The sequence below is a fragment of the Salvelinus alpinus genome, chromosome 2 (genome assembly GCF_045679555.1).
Source record: "Salvelinus alpinus chromosome 2, SLU_Salpinus.1, whole genome shotgun sequence".
Taxonomy (NCBI): Eukaryota; Metazoa; Chordata; class Actinopteri; order Salmoniformes; family Salmonidae; genus Salvelinus; species Salvelinus alpinus.
The window spans coordinates 72,263,029-72,284,103 of record NC_092087.1 but is presented as its reverse complement, the minus strand read 5'-3'; the positions used below and the strand labels follow the sequence as shown (position 1 = coordinate 72,284,103).

The following is a 21,075-nucleotide window of genomic DNA, read 5'->3' as shown; positions in this document are numbered from 1 at the left end:
TATGATCTAAAAGGTCAAACTGATCCAAGATCAGCATTCCTACTCTGAGATGTTCAATGAATACGGGCCGGACATTTTTTTTTAAGTCCCTATATTGGATGCCTGTATAGCTTTTAGAATCTGTTTGTAGGAGAGTAAGTGACATAAAGTAATTGAATCTATATCAGTAACCTCTCGCTCAATGAGCACCAGACTAAATTAATTGTCATTAAATTAGCCCAACTCGATGGGCGTAGAAAGTGATGGATGGATGGAGGGAGGGAGGGATGGAGGGATGAAGGGATGGCAATGTGTTGCTGAAAGATAATCGTGCCCACAGAGCATGTAAGACATTTAACATAGATTGATTATCCAGTGAACATACTGTAATAGTCTCTCCTGGGGGGACTTACAGTAGCTCTAGGAAGCAGCTCATACCGCCATTATCAACAACAACACATGACTAAGGACCAATGGTGACTGGGGATAATATGCTTCTGGAGGGAAAGAGGTTAGCATGTAGGCTTTACTACAACATCCGAACTAGGCCAACTGTATTGCAGCTGTGCTATCCACTGGTTTTGGCTCTAGTGTTAGTGCATCAACATTCCGAGAACACACCAATAAACCTCCTGTAAACCTTTTGTAGATGATGTCTCAGTATTGATCCAGCATTGCTTGGCTCCTGCTGCCATGTGCTGGCAGTTGACACATTTGATGCGTCGTCATCATTGGCTGAGATCCTGCAACGATGATGCAGGATCCCTAACAGGCTTTGGCAGTGTCCCTCCTCTCCATCTATCTATCTGACCGGCCATGTAGTGACCTGTCTGACTGTGATAAGTCCGACATATTACACCCCTCCACAAAGTAATCCCTTCACTGGGGTCAACAACACTGCTTCCAATCGACAAGAACACCAACAGAATGCACATATCAGCCCAGAAACAGCACAGGACAACACTCCACTAACCCTTACAGGTAGGAACTAGCTGCTCTGTCTGGTAGGTCTAGGAGAACTTGTTTCATTTGTATTATTTTAGTAATTGTTTTTAGGGGGTCTAGGACAACTTTAGTAGGTTACCATTGACCAAAGACTAAGCCGTTTCCCAGCCACTTATGATTTGAACCGCCCCTCTTTTTGACCACGTTTTGGCTGCTTAACTCCTTATGTTTTCATCAACATAAAAGCAGGATTTGGCTTATTTTCCCGCCTTTAAGCTGGCATTGAGTGTACTGTACAGCAGCTCAGTGAAAACAGCATTGCGTTCTTTGTTTTCCTTTGTGGTTGTCTAGAGAATGACAGTGATCCATGTATTTGTCTGTGCCATTGTTATGAGACAACGGGATGTCTTCTCATAGGAACGTGTGTGTGTGTGTGTGTGTGTGTGTGTGTGTGTGTGTGTGTGTGTGTGTGTGTGTGTGTGTGTGTGTGTGTGTGTGTGTGTGTGTGTGTGTGTGTGTGTGTGTGTGTGTGTGTGTGTGTGTGTGTGTGTGTGTGTGTGTGTGGAAGCATCCCTCTGGGACTGGTTAGCGCTGGAAAATGAATAGTCCTTTTAATCTCCAGTGGAACGTCCTTCTGTATTTGGACAGGGCCTTGCTTCTCCACAAGCCAATCAATATCGCCCTTGTCTCATTGTCAACTAGAATGATTGTCTCATTCTCTCACTACAGCATGAGGGCTCTTGTCTGCTTCAACAAAACAACTCATAGCTTTTATTCTGTTTGGGGATTTGTTTCTATGGATACATCCGCTGTAGGGGTTTTAAACCAACGTGTTCATAATATCTGAGGCTGACACACTGTTTTTTGGGGGGCCTGGTTTTGGCATGCTATCGTCGCTATGGTATAAATGAGATGGTTAAAGTATGTCCACTAAGCTGGGAGAGAGAGAGGGAGAACTAGGAGAACTTATGTGTTTTGGATTCTGCTGTGGCACCCACATGTGTCAGTGCTGAGTACAGGCCCTGTGGGCATAAAGGACACGTGAGTGGATTCTGTGTGTGTGTGTGGCAGTCACAACACTGAATGACCTCTCCTACACACACTGCTGATAGAGAGCCAGAGCTTTGGGACATTAGATATTTGGTTAAATTCCCAGCAGCCTCCGCCTCTCTCAGAGCTGTGTGCGTGTGTGTGTTTAATAATGGATGGCTTGCCACGACCATGTGCTCTCATGAGGAGGCCGATGTGGTGTGTGTGGGAGCATAATCTAGAGGCGAAAGAAACGTACACCTATTTAGGCGAGGTGCTGGCTAGGGGAGTAAAACGCTTAAAAATTAAAGTAGAGCCGCACACTAGCTCAGGTGCAATAATTTAATAACCTAATATCGAAGGTTTCGACAGACAAGCTGTCTTCATCAGGGTATGATCATGGGAGCATAATCATTTGGAAAGGAGACAGCTGATACTTAAGTGATATCATGACACACACACATCCAGGAATAGATTGAGAAACACTGCTCTACAGAGCCATAGAGTAGATATGACAATGTATGTACAGTGCATTCGGAAAGTAATCAGACTCCTTGACCTTTTCCACATTTTGTTACGTTACAACCTTAATCTAAAATTGATCAAATATTTTTTCCCCTCATTAATCTACACACAATACGCCATAATGACAAAGCAAAAACATTTTTGCAAATGTATTAAACATAAAAAACAGAAATACCTTATTTACATAAGTATTCAGACCATTTGCTATGAGACTCGAAATAGAGCTCAGGTGCATCCTGTTTCCATTGATCATCCTTGAGATGTTTCTACAAGGCACAGATCTGGGGAAAGGTACCAAAACATTTCTGCAGCGTTGACGTTCCCCAAGAACACAGTGGACTCCATCATTCTTATATGGAAGAAGTTTGGAAGCACCAAGACTCTTCCTAGAGCTGGCCTCCCGGCCAAACTGAGCAATGAAGGGAGAAGGGCATTGGTCAGGGAGGTGACCAAGAACCCGAGCTCTAGAGTTCTTCTGTGGAGGACAACCATCTCTGCAGCAATCCACCAATCAGGCCTTTATGGTAGAGTGGCCAGACAGAAGCCATTCCTCTGTAAATGGCACATGACAGCCCTCTTGGAGTTTGCCAAAAGGCACCTAAAGGAGTCTCAGACTATGGGAAACAGATTCTCTGGTCTGACGAAATCAAGATTGAACTCTTTGGCCTGAATGCCAAGCATCACGTCTGGAGGAAACCTGGCACCATCCCTACGATGAAGCATGGTGGTGGCAGCATCATGCTGTGGGGATATTTTTCAGCGGCACGGACTGGGAGACTTGTCAGGATCAAGGGAAAGATGAACAGAGCAAAGTACAGAGCGATCCTTGATGAAAACCTGCTTCAGAACGCTCAATACCTCAGACTGGGGCAAAGGTTCACAGGACAACAACCCTAAGCACACAGCCAAGACAATGCAGGAATGGCTTTGGGACAAGTCTCTGAATGTCCCTGAGTGGCCCAGCCAGAGCCCGGACTTGAACCCGACCGAACATCTCTGGAGAGACCTGAAAATAGCTGTGCAGCGACGCTCCCCATCCAACCTGACAGAGCTTGAGAGGATCTGCAGAGAAGAATGGGAGAAACTCCCCAAATACATGTGTGTCAAGCTTGTAGCGTCATACCCAAGAAGACTTGAGGCTGTAATCGCTGCCAAAGATGCGTCAACAAAGTACTGAGTAAAGGGTCTGAATACTTATTTAAATGTGATATTTCCAGTTTTTTTTAATACATTGGCAAAAATTTCGAAAAACAGGTTTTTGCATGGTCATTATGGGGTATTGTGTGTAGATTGATGAGGGGGGAAAACGATTTAATCCATTTTAGAATAAGGCTGTAACGTATCAAAATGTAGAAACAGTCAAGTGGTCTGAATACTTTCCAAATGCACTGCAGAACTGTATATGACTTTGACACGATCATCCAGGACTTGATTGACAAACGTTAGAGTTTAGGATTCGGGGAGGGCCAGGGGCAGACTGGGACCAGAAATCGGCCCTAGCATTTTTAACACACTGGCAATTTTTTTTGCTTGAGGCCCCCATTATTATCCAGATAATGATCATTTTGTGCAAAAACCCAAGTTACAGGTCCACGGGGCTAAAAATGGACCAGCCCATCTTACATTTACCCAAAATGCCAGATAGCCAGTCTGCCCCTGGGGAGGGCTAATCAAGTGGATGGCTGCAAATGTTCTACTTTAAAACTCGGATAAAACAGAGATACTTGTTCTAGGTCCCAAGAAACAAAGAGATCTTCTGTTGAATCTGACAATTAATCTTGATGGTTGTACAGTTGTCTCAAATAGTTGAGTTGTCTCGGCGTTACTCTGGACCCTGATCTCTCTTTTGACGAATATATCAAGTCTGTTTCAAGGACAGCTTTTTTCCATCTACGTAACATTGCAAAAATCTGAAAATGTCCATGCTTTTGTCACTTCTAGGTTAGACTACTGCAATGCTCTACTTTCCGGCTACCCGGATAAAGCACTAAATAAACTTCAGTTAGTGCTAAACACGGCTTCTAGAATCTTGACTAGAACCAAAAAATTTGATCATATTACTCCAGTGCTAGCCTCTGTACACTGGCTTCCCGTTAAGGCAAGGGCTGATTTCACGGTTTTACTGCTAACCTACAAAGAATTACATGGGCTTGCTCCTACCTAACTTCCAATTTGGTCTTGCCGTACATACCTACACGTACACTACGGTCACAAGACGCAGGCCTTCTTACTGTCCCTAGAATTTCTAAGCAAACAGCTGGAGGCAGAGCTTTCTCCTATAGAGCTCCATTTTTATGGAATGGTCTGCCTACCCATGTGAGAGACGCAGACTCGGTCTCAACCTTTAAGTCTTTATTGAAGACTCATCTCTTCAGTAGGTCCTATGATTGAGTGTAGTCTGACCCAGGAGTGTGAAGGTGAATGGAAAGGCACTGGAGCAACGAACCGCCCTTGCTGTCTCTGCCTAGCCGGTTCCCCTCTCTCCTCTGGGATTCTCTGCCTCCAACCCTATTACAGGGGCTGAGTCACTGGCTTACTGGTGCTCTTCCATGCCGTCCCTAGGAGGGGTGCGTCACTTGAGTGGGTTGAGTCACTGACGTGATCTTCCTGTCTGGGTTGGCGCCCCCCCTTGGGTTGTGCCGTGGCGGAGATCTTTGTGGGCTATACTCGGCCTTGTCTCAGGATGGTAAGTTGGTGGTTGAAGATATCCTCTAGTGGTGTGGGGGCTGTGCTTTGGCAAAGTGGGTGGGGTTATATCCCGTATGTTTGGCCCTGTCCGGGAGTACCGTCGGATGGGGTCACAGTGTCTCCCGACCCCTCCTGTCTCAGTCTCCAGTATTTATGCTGCAGTAGTTTATGTGTCGAAGGGCTAGGGTCAGTCTGTTATATCTGGAGTATTTCTCCTGTCTTATCCGGTGTCCTGTGTGAATTTAAGTGTGCTTTCTCTAATTCTCTCTCTCTCTCTCTCTCTTTCTTTCTTTCTTTCTCTCTCTCTCTCGGAGGACCTGAGCCCTAGGACCATCCCCAGTCCACCTGGCTTTGCTGCTGCTCCAGTTTCAACTGTTCTGCCTGCGGCTATGGAACCCTGATCTGTTCACCGGACATGCTACCTGTCCCAGACCTGCTGTTTTCAACTCTCTAGAGACAGCAGGAGCGGTAGAGATACTCTGAATGATCGGCTATGAAAAGCCAACTGACATTTACTCCTGAGGTGCTGACCTGTTGCACCCTCGACAACCACTGTGATTATTATTATTTGACCCTGCTGGTCATCTATGAACATTTGAACATCTTGGCCATGTTCTGTTATAATCTCCACCCGGCACAGCCAGAAGAGGACCGGTCACCCCTCATAGCCTGGATCCTATCTAGGTTTCTTCCTAGGTTCTGACCTTTCTAGGGAGTTTTTCCTAGCCACCATGCTTCTACACCTGCATTGCTTGTTGTTTGGGGTTTTAGGCTGGGTTTCTGTACAGCACTTTGAGATATCAGCTGACGTAAGAAGGGCTTTATAAATACATTTGATTTGATTTGATCAGACCGTCCCAATATTCATACTTACATACTTACTTAGGTTTCATTACATACAGTCGGGAGGAACTACTGAATATACGATTAACGTCAACTCATCATCGTTCCTACCAGGAATATGACTTTCCCGAAACGGATCCAGTGTTTTGCCTTCCACCCAATACAATGGATCTGATCCCAGCCGGCGACCCTGTGCGACGCCGTAAAAGGGGCAAACGAGGCGGTCTCGTGGTCAGGCTTCGGAGACGGGCACATCGCGCTCCACTCCCTAGCATACTACTCGCCAATGTCCAGTCTCTTGACAATAAGGTTGATGAAATCCGAGCACGGGTAGCATTCCAGAGAGACATCAGGGATTGCAACGTGCTCTGCTTCACGGAAACATGGCTAACTCAAGAGACGCTAACGGAGTCGGTGCAGCCAGCTGGTTTCTTCATGCATCGCGCCGACAGAAACAAACATCTTTCCGGTAAGAAGAGGGGCGGGGGGGTATGCCTTATGATTAACGAGACGTGGTGTGATCATCATAACAACACACAGGAACTCAAGTCATTCTGTTCACCTGATCTAGAACTCCTCACAATCAAATGTCGACCGCATTATCTACCAAGGGAATTCTCTTCAATCATAATCACAGCCGTATATATTCCCCCCCAAGCAGACACATCGATGGCCCTGAACGAACTTTATCTGACTCTTTGTAAACTGGAAACCACACACCCTGAGGCTGCATTCATCGTAGCTGGGGATTTTAACAAGGCTAATCTAAAAACAAAACTCCCTAAATTCTATCAGCATATCGATTGTGCTACCAGGGCTGGAAAAACCCTAGATCATTGTTATACTAATTTCCGCGACGCATATAAGGCCCTCCCCCGCCCCCCTTTCGGAAAAGCTGACCACGACTCCATTTTGTTGATTCCAGCCTACAAACAGAAACTAAAACAACAAGCTCCCGCGCTCAGGTCTGTTCAACGCTGGTCCGACCAATCTGAATCCACGCTTCAAGACTGCTTCGATCACGCGGATTGGAATATGTTCCGCATTGCGTCCAACAACAATATTGACGAATATGCTGATTCGGTGAGCGAGTTCAGTAGGAAGTGCATTGACGATGTCGTACCCACAGCAACGATTAAAACATTCCCAAACCAGAAACCGTGGATTGACGGCAGCATTCGCGTGAAACTGAAAGCGCGAACCACTGCTTTTAACCAGGGCAAGGTGACCGGAAGCATGACCGAATACAAACAGTGTAGCTATTCTCTCCGCAAGGCAATCAAACAGGCTAAGTCCCAGTACAGAGACAAAATCGAGTCGCAATTCAACAGCTCAGACACAAGAGGTATGTGGCAGGGTCTACAGTCAATCACGGATTACAAAAAGAAAACCAGCCCCGTCGCGGACCAGGATGTCTTGCTCCCAGACAGGCTAAACAACTTTTTTGCCCGCTTTGAGGACAATACAGTGCCACTGACACGGCCCCCTACCAAAACCTGCGGGCTCTCCTTCACTGCAGCCGAGGTGAGTAAAACATTTAAACGTGTTAACCCTCGCAAGGCTGCAGGCCCAGACGGCATTCCCAGCCGCGTCCTCAGAGCATGCGCAGACCAGTTGGCTGGTGTGTTTACGGACATATTCAATCAATCCTTATCCCAGTGTGCTGTTCCCACATGCTTCAAGAGGGCCACCATTGTTCCTGTTCCCAAGAAAGCTAAGGTAACTGAGCTAAACGACTACCGCCCCGTAGCACTCACTTCCGTCATCATGAAGTGCTTTGAGAGACTAGTCAAGGACCATATCACCTCCACCCTACCGGACACCCTAGACCCACTCCAATTTGCTTACCGACCCAATAGGTCCACAGACGACGCAATCGCAACCACACTGCACACTGCCCTAACCCATCTGGACAAGAGGAATACCCATGTGAGAATGCTGTTCATCGATTACAGCTCAGCATTTAACACCATAGTACCCTCCAAACTCGTCATCAAGCTCGAGACCCTGGGTCTCGACCCCGCCCTGTGCAACTGGGTCCTGGACTTCCTGACGGGCCGCCCCCAGGTGGTGAGGGTAGGTAACAACATCTCCACCCCGCTGATCCTCAACACTGGGGCCCCACAAGGGTGCGTTCTGAGCCCTCTCCTGTACTCCCTGTTCACCCACGACTGCGTGGCCATGCACGCCTCCAACTCAATCATCAAGTTTGCGGATGACACTACAGTGGTAGGCTTGATTACCAACAACGACGAGACGGCCTACAGGGAGGAGGTGAGGGCCCTCGGAGTGTGGTGTCAGGAAAATAACCTCACACTCAACGTCAACAAAACAAAGGAGATGATTGTGGACTTCAGGAAACAGCAGAGGGAGCACCCCCCTATCCACATCGACGGGTCAGTAGTGGAGAAGGTGGAAAGTTTTAAGTTCCTCGGTGTACACATCACGGACAAACTGAATTGGTCCACCCACACAGACAGCGTTGTGAAGAAGGCGCAGCAGCGCCTCTTCAACCTCAGGAGGCTGAAGAAATTCGGCTTGTCACCAAAAGCACTCACAAACTTCTACAGATGCACAATCGAGAGCATCCTGTCGGGCTGTATCACCGCCTGGTACGGCAACTGCTCCGCCCACAACCGTAAGGCTCTCCAGAGGGTAGTGAGGTCTGCAGAACGCATCACCGGGGGCAAACTACCTGCCCTCCAGGACACCTACACCACCCGATGTCACAGGAAGGCCATAAAGATCATCAAGGACAACAACCACCCAAGCCACTGCCTGTTCACCCCGCTATCATCCAGAAGGCGAGGTCAGTACAGGTGCATCAAAGCAGGGACCGAGAGACTGAAAAACAGCTTCTATCTCAAGGCCATCAGACTGTTAAACAGCCACCACTAACATTTAGCGGCCGCTGCCAACATACTGACTCAACTCCAGCCACTTTAAAAATGGGAATTGATGGAAATTATGTAAAAATGTACCACTAGCCACTTTAAACAATGCCACTTAATATAATGTTTACATACCCTACATTACCCATCTCATATGTATATACTGTACTCTATATCATCTACTGCATCTTGCCATCTTTATGTAATACATGTACCACTAGCCACTTTAAACTATGCCACTTTATGTTTACATACCCTACAGTACTCATCTCATATGTATATACCGTACTCTATACCATCTACTGCATCTTGCCATGCCGTTCTGTACCACCACTCATTCATATATCTTTATGTACATATTCTTTATCCCTTTACACTTGTGTGTGTGTATAAGGTAGTAGTTGTGGAATTGTTAGGTTAGATTACTTGTTGGTTATTACTGCATTGTCGGAACTAGAAGCACAAGCATTTCGCTACACTCGCATTAACATCTGCTAACCATGTGTATGTGACTAATAAAATTTGATTTGATTTGATTTGATTTGATTTGACTTAGCATTAACATGCACGGTCAATACATCACCAAATACTAAGTAGTATGCAAGTATGTATATTTGAACATAGTCTGATTATAGGAGGGCATAGTCTTACCCTCCCCGAGCCAAGCTAGGTACCCACCCTGCGTGCATGAAGGCGTAGCTGAGGTATCTCCAGGCCTGAATCCGTAGCTGGGGGTGGTATGGCAGTGGGCCCCTCAGGAAGTGGGGACTGGACACCTGCAGCACCCAGCGGTCCAATTGCAGGCCATAGTACATGAACACTGCCACCTAGAGGACGGGAGGGGAAGTTATCGTTGAGGAATATAAGATCTAGCCTAAGAGATACGTTTTAGTTTTCACAGAGATATTTAGGCTGTCTCCATGAAGAATGTAGCGTTTCACAATAGTCTAGACTGATTTCAAAGGCTTATCTCGATGGAGAGTTGAAGCCAAGGGCAAAAGATAAATGATACTGTTGCTATCTCCCAGTCCTACCAAGTTAGAAGAAAGGAAAGACAAACAGAAGTTGAACGATAGGGTTCTCTTTGTTATCAAAACCAATACTTTATAGCATCAAACCCTCATCAGAGATGCTTGAAGAACCTAAGCCCTAAATCTCTCAGGGGCACGTCCTAACTTTACACTTCAGTCGAATATTCACTTCGTCTCCCATTGACATTCATGCATGACTAAGGGAAATTTGACTGAAGTAGAATTGACGATTTACCCATCCATGAGCGGAACGTTACCTCGGCGATGGTGATAGCCAGGATGAGCCAGGGTGGTGGGCAGCAGGTGTAGCTGTCGAAGTACCACTTCCTGTCGATCTCCCGGGGCAGGGTCTCGTAGGCGATGTGCCTCACCAGCCTCTGGGACAAACCCAGACCCACCTCCTCCCCCAGGGCCCCGGCCCCTTTCAACTGACGACTTCCCTGGAGGATGGCCCGCCGGAAGCTGTTGCTGCGCTTGTTGGACATCTAGCAGGGAGAGGGGGGGAGAGAGAGAAGTAGAGAGAGATTTATAGAGAGGGAGGGATGGGAGAGGGGAGAGAGAGGAATAGAGAGAGAGAGAGAGATGGAGAGAGTGAGACTGTTATGAGCACATGTGCAGATGTCAGTCAAAATACATAATCAAATACCCAGTGTCCATCTGCAGGTCAGGCTTCATTGACAGTCAGTCCATTCAGTGAGACTTTCATTGCAATAAGTAATTTAGTTCTCTTATGTGAGCGAGAGAAACTTCATAGAAACATGGCCATAAAATAATTGTCTATTTTCAATTAGGAGAAATTCCAGCCATACAGGTCTTGACACTATTGGCTTCCCTACAACACCCAAGTGTGTCGTCATAGCTCCCCTAAGTCGTGATCCCCCCCATCCTTCATCCCACTGTGACAGCAACCACGCTGCCATACCCTTCCACCTCGCCCCAGCAACAGAATGCCTCCGTCAGCACCTAGCAACCGCTGAGCCCCTCTCCTCGTCCCAAGTACTGGCGGCAGCTGCCTGACAACGCAGCCCTTCTACCCAGACAGCAATATTCATGGTCCTCCTCCAGAACATAGAATGTGGACAAGTCCCTCTCTCTCTCTCTCCCTCCCTGATTCCTCTCCCTCTGATTCCCATCTCTCTCGTTCTCTCTCGCTCTCTCTCATTCACACATTTCTCTCTCTCTCTTTCTCTCTCCGATCCTAAAAGTAGTTTACAATAGCACCATTCTTCAATCTATAATGACCATTCAAATTGAACAGATCTCCAATTATGTGAGTCTTGATTGCAGTCAAGAGATAGTGTGGGATTCTTCATGACTGTAGGTTACCATGGCCACTCCCAGCCCAAAGCCAACAGAGAGTGGGATCAAACGGTACCAAACATACACATTCTGCACCACACACACGCCCCTACTGTACAAGACAATGGACCCGTGCGCACACGCGCAAACACACACATTCCTCTCCAGGTCACCCCACGTGGCCCAACCGCATAAAGACACAGTCTTCTTTCTTCCAGCAGTGCTGGGGCGATTCTTCTCCTCTTATTTTCAATCAAAAGAGAGAGAAAGGGAGTGACGTTCTATCTATTCACCGACAGCGAAGAAGAGAGCAGGGTAGAGAGAGATTGGTATTCATCCAAGAAGGACTGTGGGACCAGGGAGAATCTACTGTTATACTGGGAGATGCTGTCAGGGAGAGGAGCGAGAGGAAGAGAGGCAGAGAGAGGAGAGGGAGGGAGAGGGACAGAAGGGGCAGGGAGATAAAGAGAGCGAGAGAGATAAGAGAGAGAGAAGGAAAAGTAGAAAGAGAGAAAAGAGAGAAAAGAGAGAGCGAGGCAATAACTCCCAATCACGCTGACAGCTTTATGGAATAGGCAGCTGAGCAAAGTAAAGATGGAACTGCAAATAAACCCCAGCAAGCCTGTCTCTGTCTTCCACTCCCTCTTGTCCTCCTCCTCCCTCTCTCCATCTATCCTTCCCTCATCCTGCTTGGCTTCTGTTGTGGTTCCAGTGAATGTGAAAGCCACGGGGGGTGAGGGGCGGTCTTTGTGGGTAACAATAGCAGCCACACCTCCCAACACACACACATCCATACACACACGCACACACATATCACTTGACAACATGTTCCTCATTCCTCTCTGTCCCACTTCCAGTTCCTCGCCTTGACCTTTGACCTGTCACATGACCTGGACCGACCAATCAAAGATCCTCTTTCACAAGTTCCCACAGGCCCATTCTCTGCCCACTGTACAAGACAGTGGACAGCTTTGAAGGAAGCGGAGGAGACAAATGAGAGAATAGGAGAAATGGAAATTGAGAGGGGAGAGTTGGGGAACCTTCACAAACCCACCCCCTACCGGCCACAACTTTTCACATTTCCAAACAATTGAATATTTCTCCAGATGACTTCACCGTTCAGGGTCAAGAGTTCAACCTCTCACCTGAAACACAACAGGTGCTAGACGACGCGTGAAATTGCCAATTTAGACCAAGCTGTGTTGTCTAATACCGTGGAATATCCATGGAGACCTGGGTGAGTAGAAGGATGATAGTGGTGTAGATGCCTTTATAGAGGGTTGATATCATAAGACCACTTCCTCTCAACTATATGTCTCAACATGACCAATCGGTGTACAGTATAATCAATGTTATGCTTATACAATCACTACTATCAGTTACTATGAAGTGACTCGGGACTCTCACCAGGTTGACAAAGTCCTGGTAGCAGATCTTTCCGTCTGCGTTGCCGTCGGCGAGGGCCAATAGAACCTCCAGCTTGTGAGGGTCCAGCTCCGAGCCGTGGGCCGCCAGCAGGTCCCTGAACCGCTCTGTACTGATGAATCCTGAACTCTCTGAGTCGAACTGGAACACACAAGGAGAGGCATACGGTTGGAAGGTCTGTAGATAAACACAGAGACAAGGACATAGACGCACGCGCACACAAGAGACTTGACAGATGTAGTCAAACAAAGCACATTTACAAAAGGCACAATGCACATACACACAAGCCTTATCGCATAGAGACACACAAAGGTTATTATCACAAGTGAATTATAAGTTAAGTCAGTATATAATCTCACAGTACAGCCTTGTACCGAACATTCAACACTGACACAAAAAAAAAAAGCCAAAAAGCTATAAAATAACATTTTGTTCATAGTTTGAGCTACTTTGTAAAGAGTTTAAATGAGCCCGAATAGCTCATCTAACCAACGGCCATTTTGTTTCATTTATTATTTTCATTAATCACATTCAGTAGCTGAGGAAAGAGCCAATAACTTCTGAGAATATCCACACTTTAAAGAAGTTAGCTAGTGTTGTGTATTCCATTAGACTGTCAAGTGTCCTGAAACGTTTAGATGCACTTTAATTAAAGTTATCTATCTGACCAATTACATCCTGGTTGTCTAAATCATGGCCTTTCCCCTACTACCCACTAAGCACTTCCAAGGGTCACAAGTCCTTGGCTCCACCCACACAACAGTCTCTCACATTCAGCAAAAGCAAGTGCCAGACATCCCACTCTAGGAATTCTTCACACTCACTCCTTTCTCTCTCACCAATGACGCATACACAGCACAGTGACTGCATCAGTGAATCAAAGAGAACAGTATCAATAGCTTTTTCTCATACCAAATGTTATATGAGCAAACATTCTTACACATTACCTCAATCCTCTCTGCTATGAGTGATAGTAATTCCAATGGAACTCAAACTGAATTGAATGGAGTCACTTTAGACTTCAGATGTGTCTGTTCAACGGACTGTAAAATGGCCTGGATTTGAGTCCTCTTCTATTCCTCGATGTGCTTGTGTTTGATTTGAATGTCAGGTCGTTTGTGAATAGGGTCAGAATACAGCTGTCGTGCGTATAGTGTGTGTGTGTGTGTGACATACAGACTAAATGAGCAGTGAATCTAATTCCATCGCCCTGAGCAAAGCCTCAGACTTCTCCATGTGCCACGTTTGGCAGGCAGCACAACGGAAGACAGGCATAGAAATAACATCACAGACCATTGACTTGAATGGGGATTCTCCTTCTACTTATTAGACAGGTCAGTACATCACTGGGGCCGAGATCCCTGCCATCCAGGACCTCTATATCAGGCGGTGTCAGAGGAAGGCTCGAAAAATTGCCAGACTCCAGCCTCCCAAGTCATAGACTGTTCACTCTGCTACCGTCCGGCAAATGGTACAGGAACATTGGCTCTCGGATCAAGAGACAGTCGGATCAAGAGACAGCTTCTACCCCCAAGCCAATAGACTGCTAAATAGCCAGACTGATGACTATCAATGAATGGTACCTGAACTGTCTGCTCTGACTCTATCTTGCACTGACCCTACACACACACTCACTAGACTTTATATACACACCATATACACACTCACTCACTCACACTACACTGTCACTCCCACATAAATCCCTCACACATTCACACACTACATACCCACACACACATCCATACAGACACAACACAAACACACATATTGTACACACTTTTACACTCCTCATTTGCTGCTGCCACTCTGTTCTTTGTTTTACTCTTATTATTATTATTATTATCTATCCTGATGCCTAGTCACTTTACCCTGCCTTCATGTACACATCTACCTCAAATACCTCATTATTATCTATCCTGATGCCTAGTCACTTTACCCTGCCTTCATGTACATATCTACCTCAAATACCTCATTATTATCTATCCTGATGCCTAGTCACTTCACCCTGCCTTCATGTACATATCTACCTCAAATACCTCATTATTATCTATCCTGATGCCTAGTCACTTTACCCTGCCTTCATGTACATATCTACCTCGAATACCTCATTATTATCTATCCTGATGCCTAGTCACTTTACCCTGCCTTCATGTACACATCTACCTCAAATACCTCATTATTATCTATCCTGATGCCTAGTCACTTTACCCTGCCTTCATGTACATATCTACCTCGAATACCTCATTATTATCTATCCTGATGACTAGTAACTTTACCCTGCCTTCATGTACATATCTACCTCAAATACCTCATTATTATCTATCCTGATGCCTAGTCACTTTACCCTGCCTTCATGTACATATCTACCTCAAATACCTCATTATTATCTATCCTGATGCCTAGTCACTTTACCCTGCCTTCATGTACACATCTACCTCAAATACCTTATTATTATCTATCCTGATGCCTAGTCACTTTACCCTGCCTTCATGTACATATCTACCTCAAATACCTCATTATTATCTAGCCTGATGCCTAGTCACTTTACCCTGCCTTCATGTACATATCTACCTCAAATACCTTATTATTATCTATCCTGATGCCTAGTAACTTTACCCTGCCTTCATGTACATATCTACCTCAAATACCTCATTATTATCTATCCTGATGCCTAGTCACTTTACCCTGCCTTCATGTACATATCTACCTCAAATACCTCATTATTATCTAGCCTGATGCCTAGTAACTTTACCCTGCCTTCATGTACATATCTACCTCAAATACCTCATTATTATCTATCCTGATGCCTAGTCACTTTACCCTGCCTTCATGTACACATCTACCTCAAATACCTCATTATTATCTATCCTGATGCCTAGTCACTTTACATTGATCTGGTACTGATACTCCCTGTATATAGCTCCACATTGATCTGGTACTGATACTCCCTGTATATAGCTCCACATTGATCTGGTAATGATACTCCCTGTATATAGCTCCACATTGATCTGGTACTGATACTCCCTGTATATAGCTCCACATTGATCTGGTACTGATACTCCCTGTATATAGCTCCACATTGATCTGGTACTGATACTCCCTGTATATAGCTCCACATTGATCTGGTACTGATACTCCCTGTATATAGCTCCACATTGATCTGGTACTGATACTCCCTGTATATAGCTCCACATTGATCTGGTACTGATACTCCCTGTATATAGCTCCACATTGATCTGGTACTGATACTCCCTGTATATAGCTCCACATTGATCTGGTACTGATACTCCCTGTATATAGCTCCACATTGATCTGGTACTGATACTCCCTGTATATAGCTCCACATTGATCTGGTAATGATACTCCCTGTATATAGCTCCACATTGATCTGGTACTGATACTCCCTGTATATAGCTCCACATTGATCTGGTACTGATACTCCCTGTATATAGCTCCACATTGATCTGGTACTGATACTCCCTGTATATAGCTCCACATTGATCTGGTACTGATACTCCCTGTATATAGCTCCACATTGATCTGGTACTGATACTCCCTGTATATAGCTCCACATTGATCTGGTACTGATACTCCCTGTATATAGCTCCACATTGATCTGGTACTGATACTCCCTGTATATAGCTCCACATTGATCTGGTACTGATACTCCCTGTATATAGCTCCACATTGATCTGGTAATGATACTCCCTGTATATAGCTCCATTCTTGTGTATTTTATTTTATTTGACTATTACATTTTTAAACTCTGCATCGTTGGTAAAAACTCGGAAGCAAGCATTTCACTGTACACCAGTTGTATTCGGCGCATGTGATTAATACAACTGGATTTGATTCGATTCCATTTCTACGGCAATAGAATGGCAGGTGGGCATGAAGGGCTGTTCCATTCTGCTCTTCAGAACAACAACTGAGAGAGGACAGTTGACTCTCATAGAGTCCTTTCTTATGGTGATTCCAAAAATCATCGTTTAAAGATGCTGCAATATGGTTGGAGCATTTTGGTTAAATTATCATTGATAACTATAAAGACTGGGTTGGCGCAAAATAAATAAGTTGAAATCGACCACATTAACTCAGATTTCACACACTGGAGACTGTGTGAACACACATACACTCCAACACTATATCGGTCTTGATGCCATGCTCACGCGCACGCGCACACACACACACACACACACACACACACACACACACACACACACACACACACACACACACACACACACACACACACACACAACCTCCCTGTAATCCCAGAACCATATCTCACGCGTGTTCGCCAGTTAATAGTGTCATAAGAGACTACTGTCTGTGTGTCTAGTCCAGTCCCACTGCTCTCTGTCTGTATCTACCAGACTGTCTGGTCCAGAATGAGAGCTTGTTTACCCCTCTGACGGATTACAGTCCCATACTGAACCCCCCCCCCACCGCCCCCCCCACACCTCCTGTTCTCAGCCCCCCCCCCACAATACAACCCAGCCCCAAACCCCATTTTAGCCTACATTCAGATCTCAGACCCCCTCTCTCCCACATCTCTCTTAGACACACACTTGTACAACTCTCTCTCAAACTGAAACTAACACACACCCTTTCTCTCACATGCCTACATGGGAACAGCACTGTTGATGACATAGACACATTAGAATATGGGAACAGCACTGTTGATGACATAGACACATTAGAATATGGGAACAGCACTGTTGATGACATAGACACATTAGAATATGGGAACAGCACTGTTGATGACATAGACACATTAGAATATGGGAACAGCACTGTTGATGACATAGACACATTAGAATATGGGAACAGCACTGTTGATGACATAGACACATTAGAATATGGGAACAGCACTGTTGATGACATAGACACATTAGAATATGGGAACAGCACTGTTGATGACATAGACACATTAGAATATGGGAACAGCACTGTTGATGACATAGACGCTGAAACGTGTGTTCTTCTTTGTTCAGCACTTATTGCACTTTGCACAGGTACGTTTGGAATTATTTTGAGTATGGAATTACATCTGAGCTACCTTGGGATTTCGTCTTTATGGTTTGAGTGTGAGTACCTGTTCAACTCTGTTACCATGGCATACACACACAGGGACAAATCATTATGTTGTACTGTCCATATTCAAATGTCAATCTTCACAAAGTCAATCAGGACTTGCTACTCCTTCCTCCTGACCATGGGGGTTGTTTTGGGCATAACAAAGGGGTGTGGGGTGTGAGACAACCCAAACAGATTGTTTCCCCTGACCAATGACAGAGTATTATGCAGACAAAGGCCTTTATTTGACACGTACACACACACACGCGAACACACCCAGTAATCCTGCCATTTGGACTAACCCATAGCCTAGCTTCAAGGGCTGAGGAGAGGAGAGGAAAGTATAGAGGAAATTAGAGAAGAGGAGGGAGGGGAAGGGAAGAGAAGAGAAGAAGAGAGAAAAGAGAAGAGAAGATTGGGGACAATACTAGGCTGGGTCCTTAGCCTCATTTTCATAATGCTGCATATTAAGAAGCTTGAGGCAGCAGCCATGGAGAGTTTAGGGAGTCCACCAAGCCTAACAGCCCACAGAACAGTCTGAAATATCATTGGTTCAAGTCTAATTTTGAGCAACCTTTTTCCCTCTGTATGAGCTGACCACAAGGTCCTTCCGCCGACCTATTTAGATCTAATAAACAGATGAATCCATCCAACACGTGGGAAATGTGATTCTGTTAGCCCTCCAGCCACCCTAACAAACAGTAGAGTGTTCAGGCAGCTACAGACATGTTGGAGTGATTGTAAACCAGTCAACCCTGATATAATGACTCTACCAAATCCCTTATCCCTAACCACACCCCAGGAAGCTGCACCACTCATCTAGTGACCTCTGACCTGAACTAATATGGGTCACTATCCAACAGGCCCCCTGCCCTGCGCTGAGATAAACCCATGAGGCATTTTCTGGAACAATGACCACCACCACAAAGGAGAGCGGTTAACTGGAGTGTAGGATAATGTATGGTAATGATGTAGGATAATGAAGTTCAATTGGAAAAGACAACTGACAACTCAGTTTTGTGCTCCTGGTTGCTCTCAAATTGGTATGTGGTTAGTTGAGATTTAGGCAAAAAAATCTTAAATCCTCTCTTTTGTGAACTACCATGTCAGGTGTCTCCATGAAGCATGACACCTGTAGGTGGATGTCCTACTCAAATGGTTGCCATTCATAACGTCCTGAACAATGGAAAAACTACAATGGACCAAAATCCATATTGCGATAAACTGGCTGAATTGATGCGATAACGATGAATAGAATGATACGTTTATAACATTAAATGTGCACCTTTAAACTACTACTACCAATTTGACGATTGTAGCCATCAATTGTCCCCTAAACAATCACCCATATTAGCAAACTATCTTATCACATTTCTCTAGTATAGGCTACTTATCGTAACGATAACAGCAAAATCATCAAGGACAACAACCACCCAAGCCACTGCCTGTTCACCCCGCTATCATCCAGAAGGCGAGGTCAGTACAGGTGCATCAAAGCAGGGACCGAGAGACTGAAAAACAGCTTCTATCTCAAGGCCATCAGACTGTTAAACAGCCACCACTAACATTTAGCGGCCGCTGCCAACATACTGACTCAACTCCAGCCACTTTAAAAATGGGAATTGATGGAAATTATGTAAAAATGTACCACTAGCCACTTTAAACAATGCCACTTAATATAATGTTTACATACCCTACATTACCCATCTCATATGTATATACTGTACTCTATATCATCTACTGCATCTTGCCATCTTTATGTAATACATGTACCACTAGCCACTTTAAACTATGCCACTTTATGTTTACATACCCTACAGTACTCATCTCATATGTATATACCGTACTCTATACCATCTACTGCATCTGCCATGCCGTTCTGTACCACCACTCATTCATATATCTTTATGTACATATTCTTTATCCCTTTACACTTGTGTGTGTGTGTAAGGTAGTAGTTGTGGAATTGTTAGGTTAGATTACTTGTTGGTTATTACTGCATTGTCGGAACTAGAAGCACAAGCATTTCGCTACACTCGCATTAACATCTGCTAACCATGTGTATGTGACTAATAAAATTTGATTTGATTGATTTGATTTGATTTGAAAATGCCTGCGATAAGTGATCGGTACGGTTGGTAATTTCGGGTTTATCGTCAACAGATCTATGCCCATCACAAAAACACTGGAATAAATTCACAATTCTACATAGTCTATTCTGTGAAGTTGAATAATGGAAGTAGTATTTCACCTACAATGATATTATCAACCACAAATAGAGACGTCTCATTCCCATTCCATTACCACATACAGGTTGCCGTGGTAACATGCATGACTTGGCCGATCGGCACAGTAACGTGCGCAATAACATGCGTGACCTGACTGACGTGGGGTGCAATAACAAGCGTTACCCTGAGAGCAGGGGTTCACAATTCACAGAACTGCGGTGTTACGGGACTAATGGTACCCCATAGAGCTACCAAAAGACTGCAGTGGAGCTGAGGGAGGCCATTAGTGAATCTATGTTCCCTTTGGGGGCTTCCTGTACTCTGCATGATGGGTGAGGACCTTTAACAGGTGATTAGGCTAGCTGTTAGCTCAAGGCTTGTGAAAGTTTAACAAGACGCCAACAACCGGCAAAGTCAAAATTGTTCTCTATCCAGCTTTATAAAAGTTGAAGAAGCATATGGTCTACGTGCTATTCTAGAGAAGGGTTCTACCCTATATCCTATGGGGTTCAACTTAATGACATAGTCTACAGTAGCTACATGAAACCATAAAAGATCTAAATGTTTTATATGACCCTCGATCGGCCTCACCAGCTCAATCACTCAAGGCATGCAATGAATTATACTGCTGTAGGATAACACCTGACACCTACACAGTCAGGTCATGCAGAATTATAAACACATTAACATATAGGAAATATATTTATTTGTAGGCCCTTAGTCTCCAAAATGGCACCCTATTCCTTATGTAGTGCACTACTCTTGACAGGAGCCCTATGGGCCGCGGTCAAAAGTCAGGGGCGGATTGGCCATCTGGCGCCTCAAGGAAAGAATGGGCCGGTGTGTTAGAAATACCAGGGACAAGTTCTGGTCCCAGTCCGCCCCTGTCAAAAGTAGTGCACTATATAGGGAATAGGGTGCCGTTTGAGACACAGCCTAGAAGTGTCAGCTGCAGTGGGCCATTACTACACATGTTCATTATGCCATGGATCAACAGCGAGCTACTCATCATGATAGACGAAGAACTGGCGAGGGGCAGGCAGCTGAACATGCTGCAGGGTCATGGGACTGGGAGCCACACACACACACATGAACAAACAAGTTCACACACAC

At 45.2% G+C, this 21,075-nt stretch overlaps 1 protein-coding gene across 2 annotated transcripts in view; it reads right to left on the bottom strand.

Annotated features, from left to right (window-relative positions):
• The window catches only part of LOC139567693 (rhomboid-related protein 3-like), a 59,689-nt gene that overhangs the window by 14,894 nt on the left and 23,720 nt on the right, over nt 1-21,075 (bottom strand). For both annotated transcript variants that reach the window (XM_071389105.1, XM_071389106.1), the window contains 3 exons: nt 12,638-12,796; nt 10,189-10,416; nt 9,579-9,727 (listed from right to left, as the gene is read on the bottom strand). In XM_071389105.1, coding sequence (XP_071245206.1) covers nt 9,579-9,727; nt 10,189-10,416; nt 12,638-12,796 — 536 coding nt within the window. The remainder of the gene's footprint in view (nt 1-9,578; nt 9,728-10,188; nt 10,417-12,637; nt 12,797-21,075) is intronic.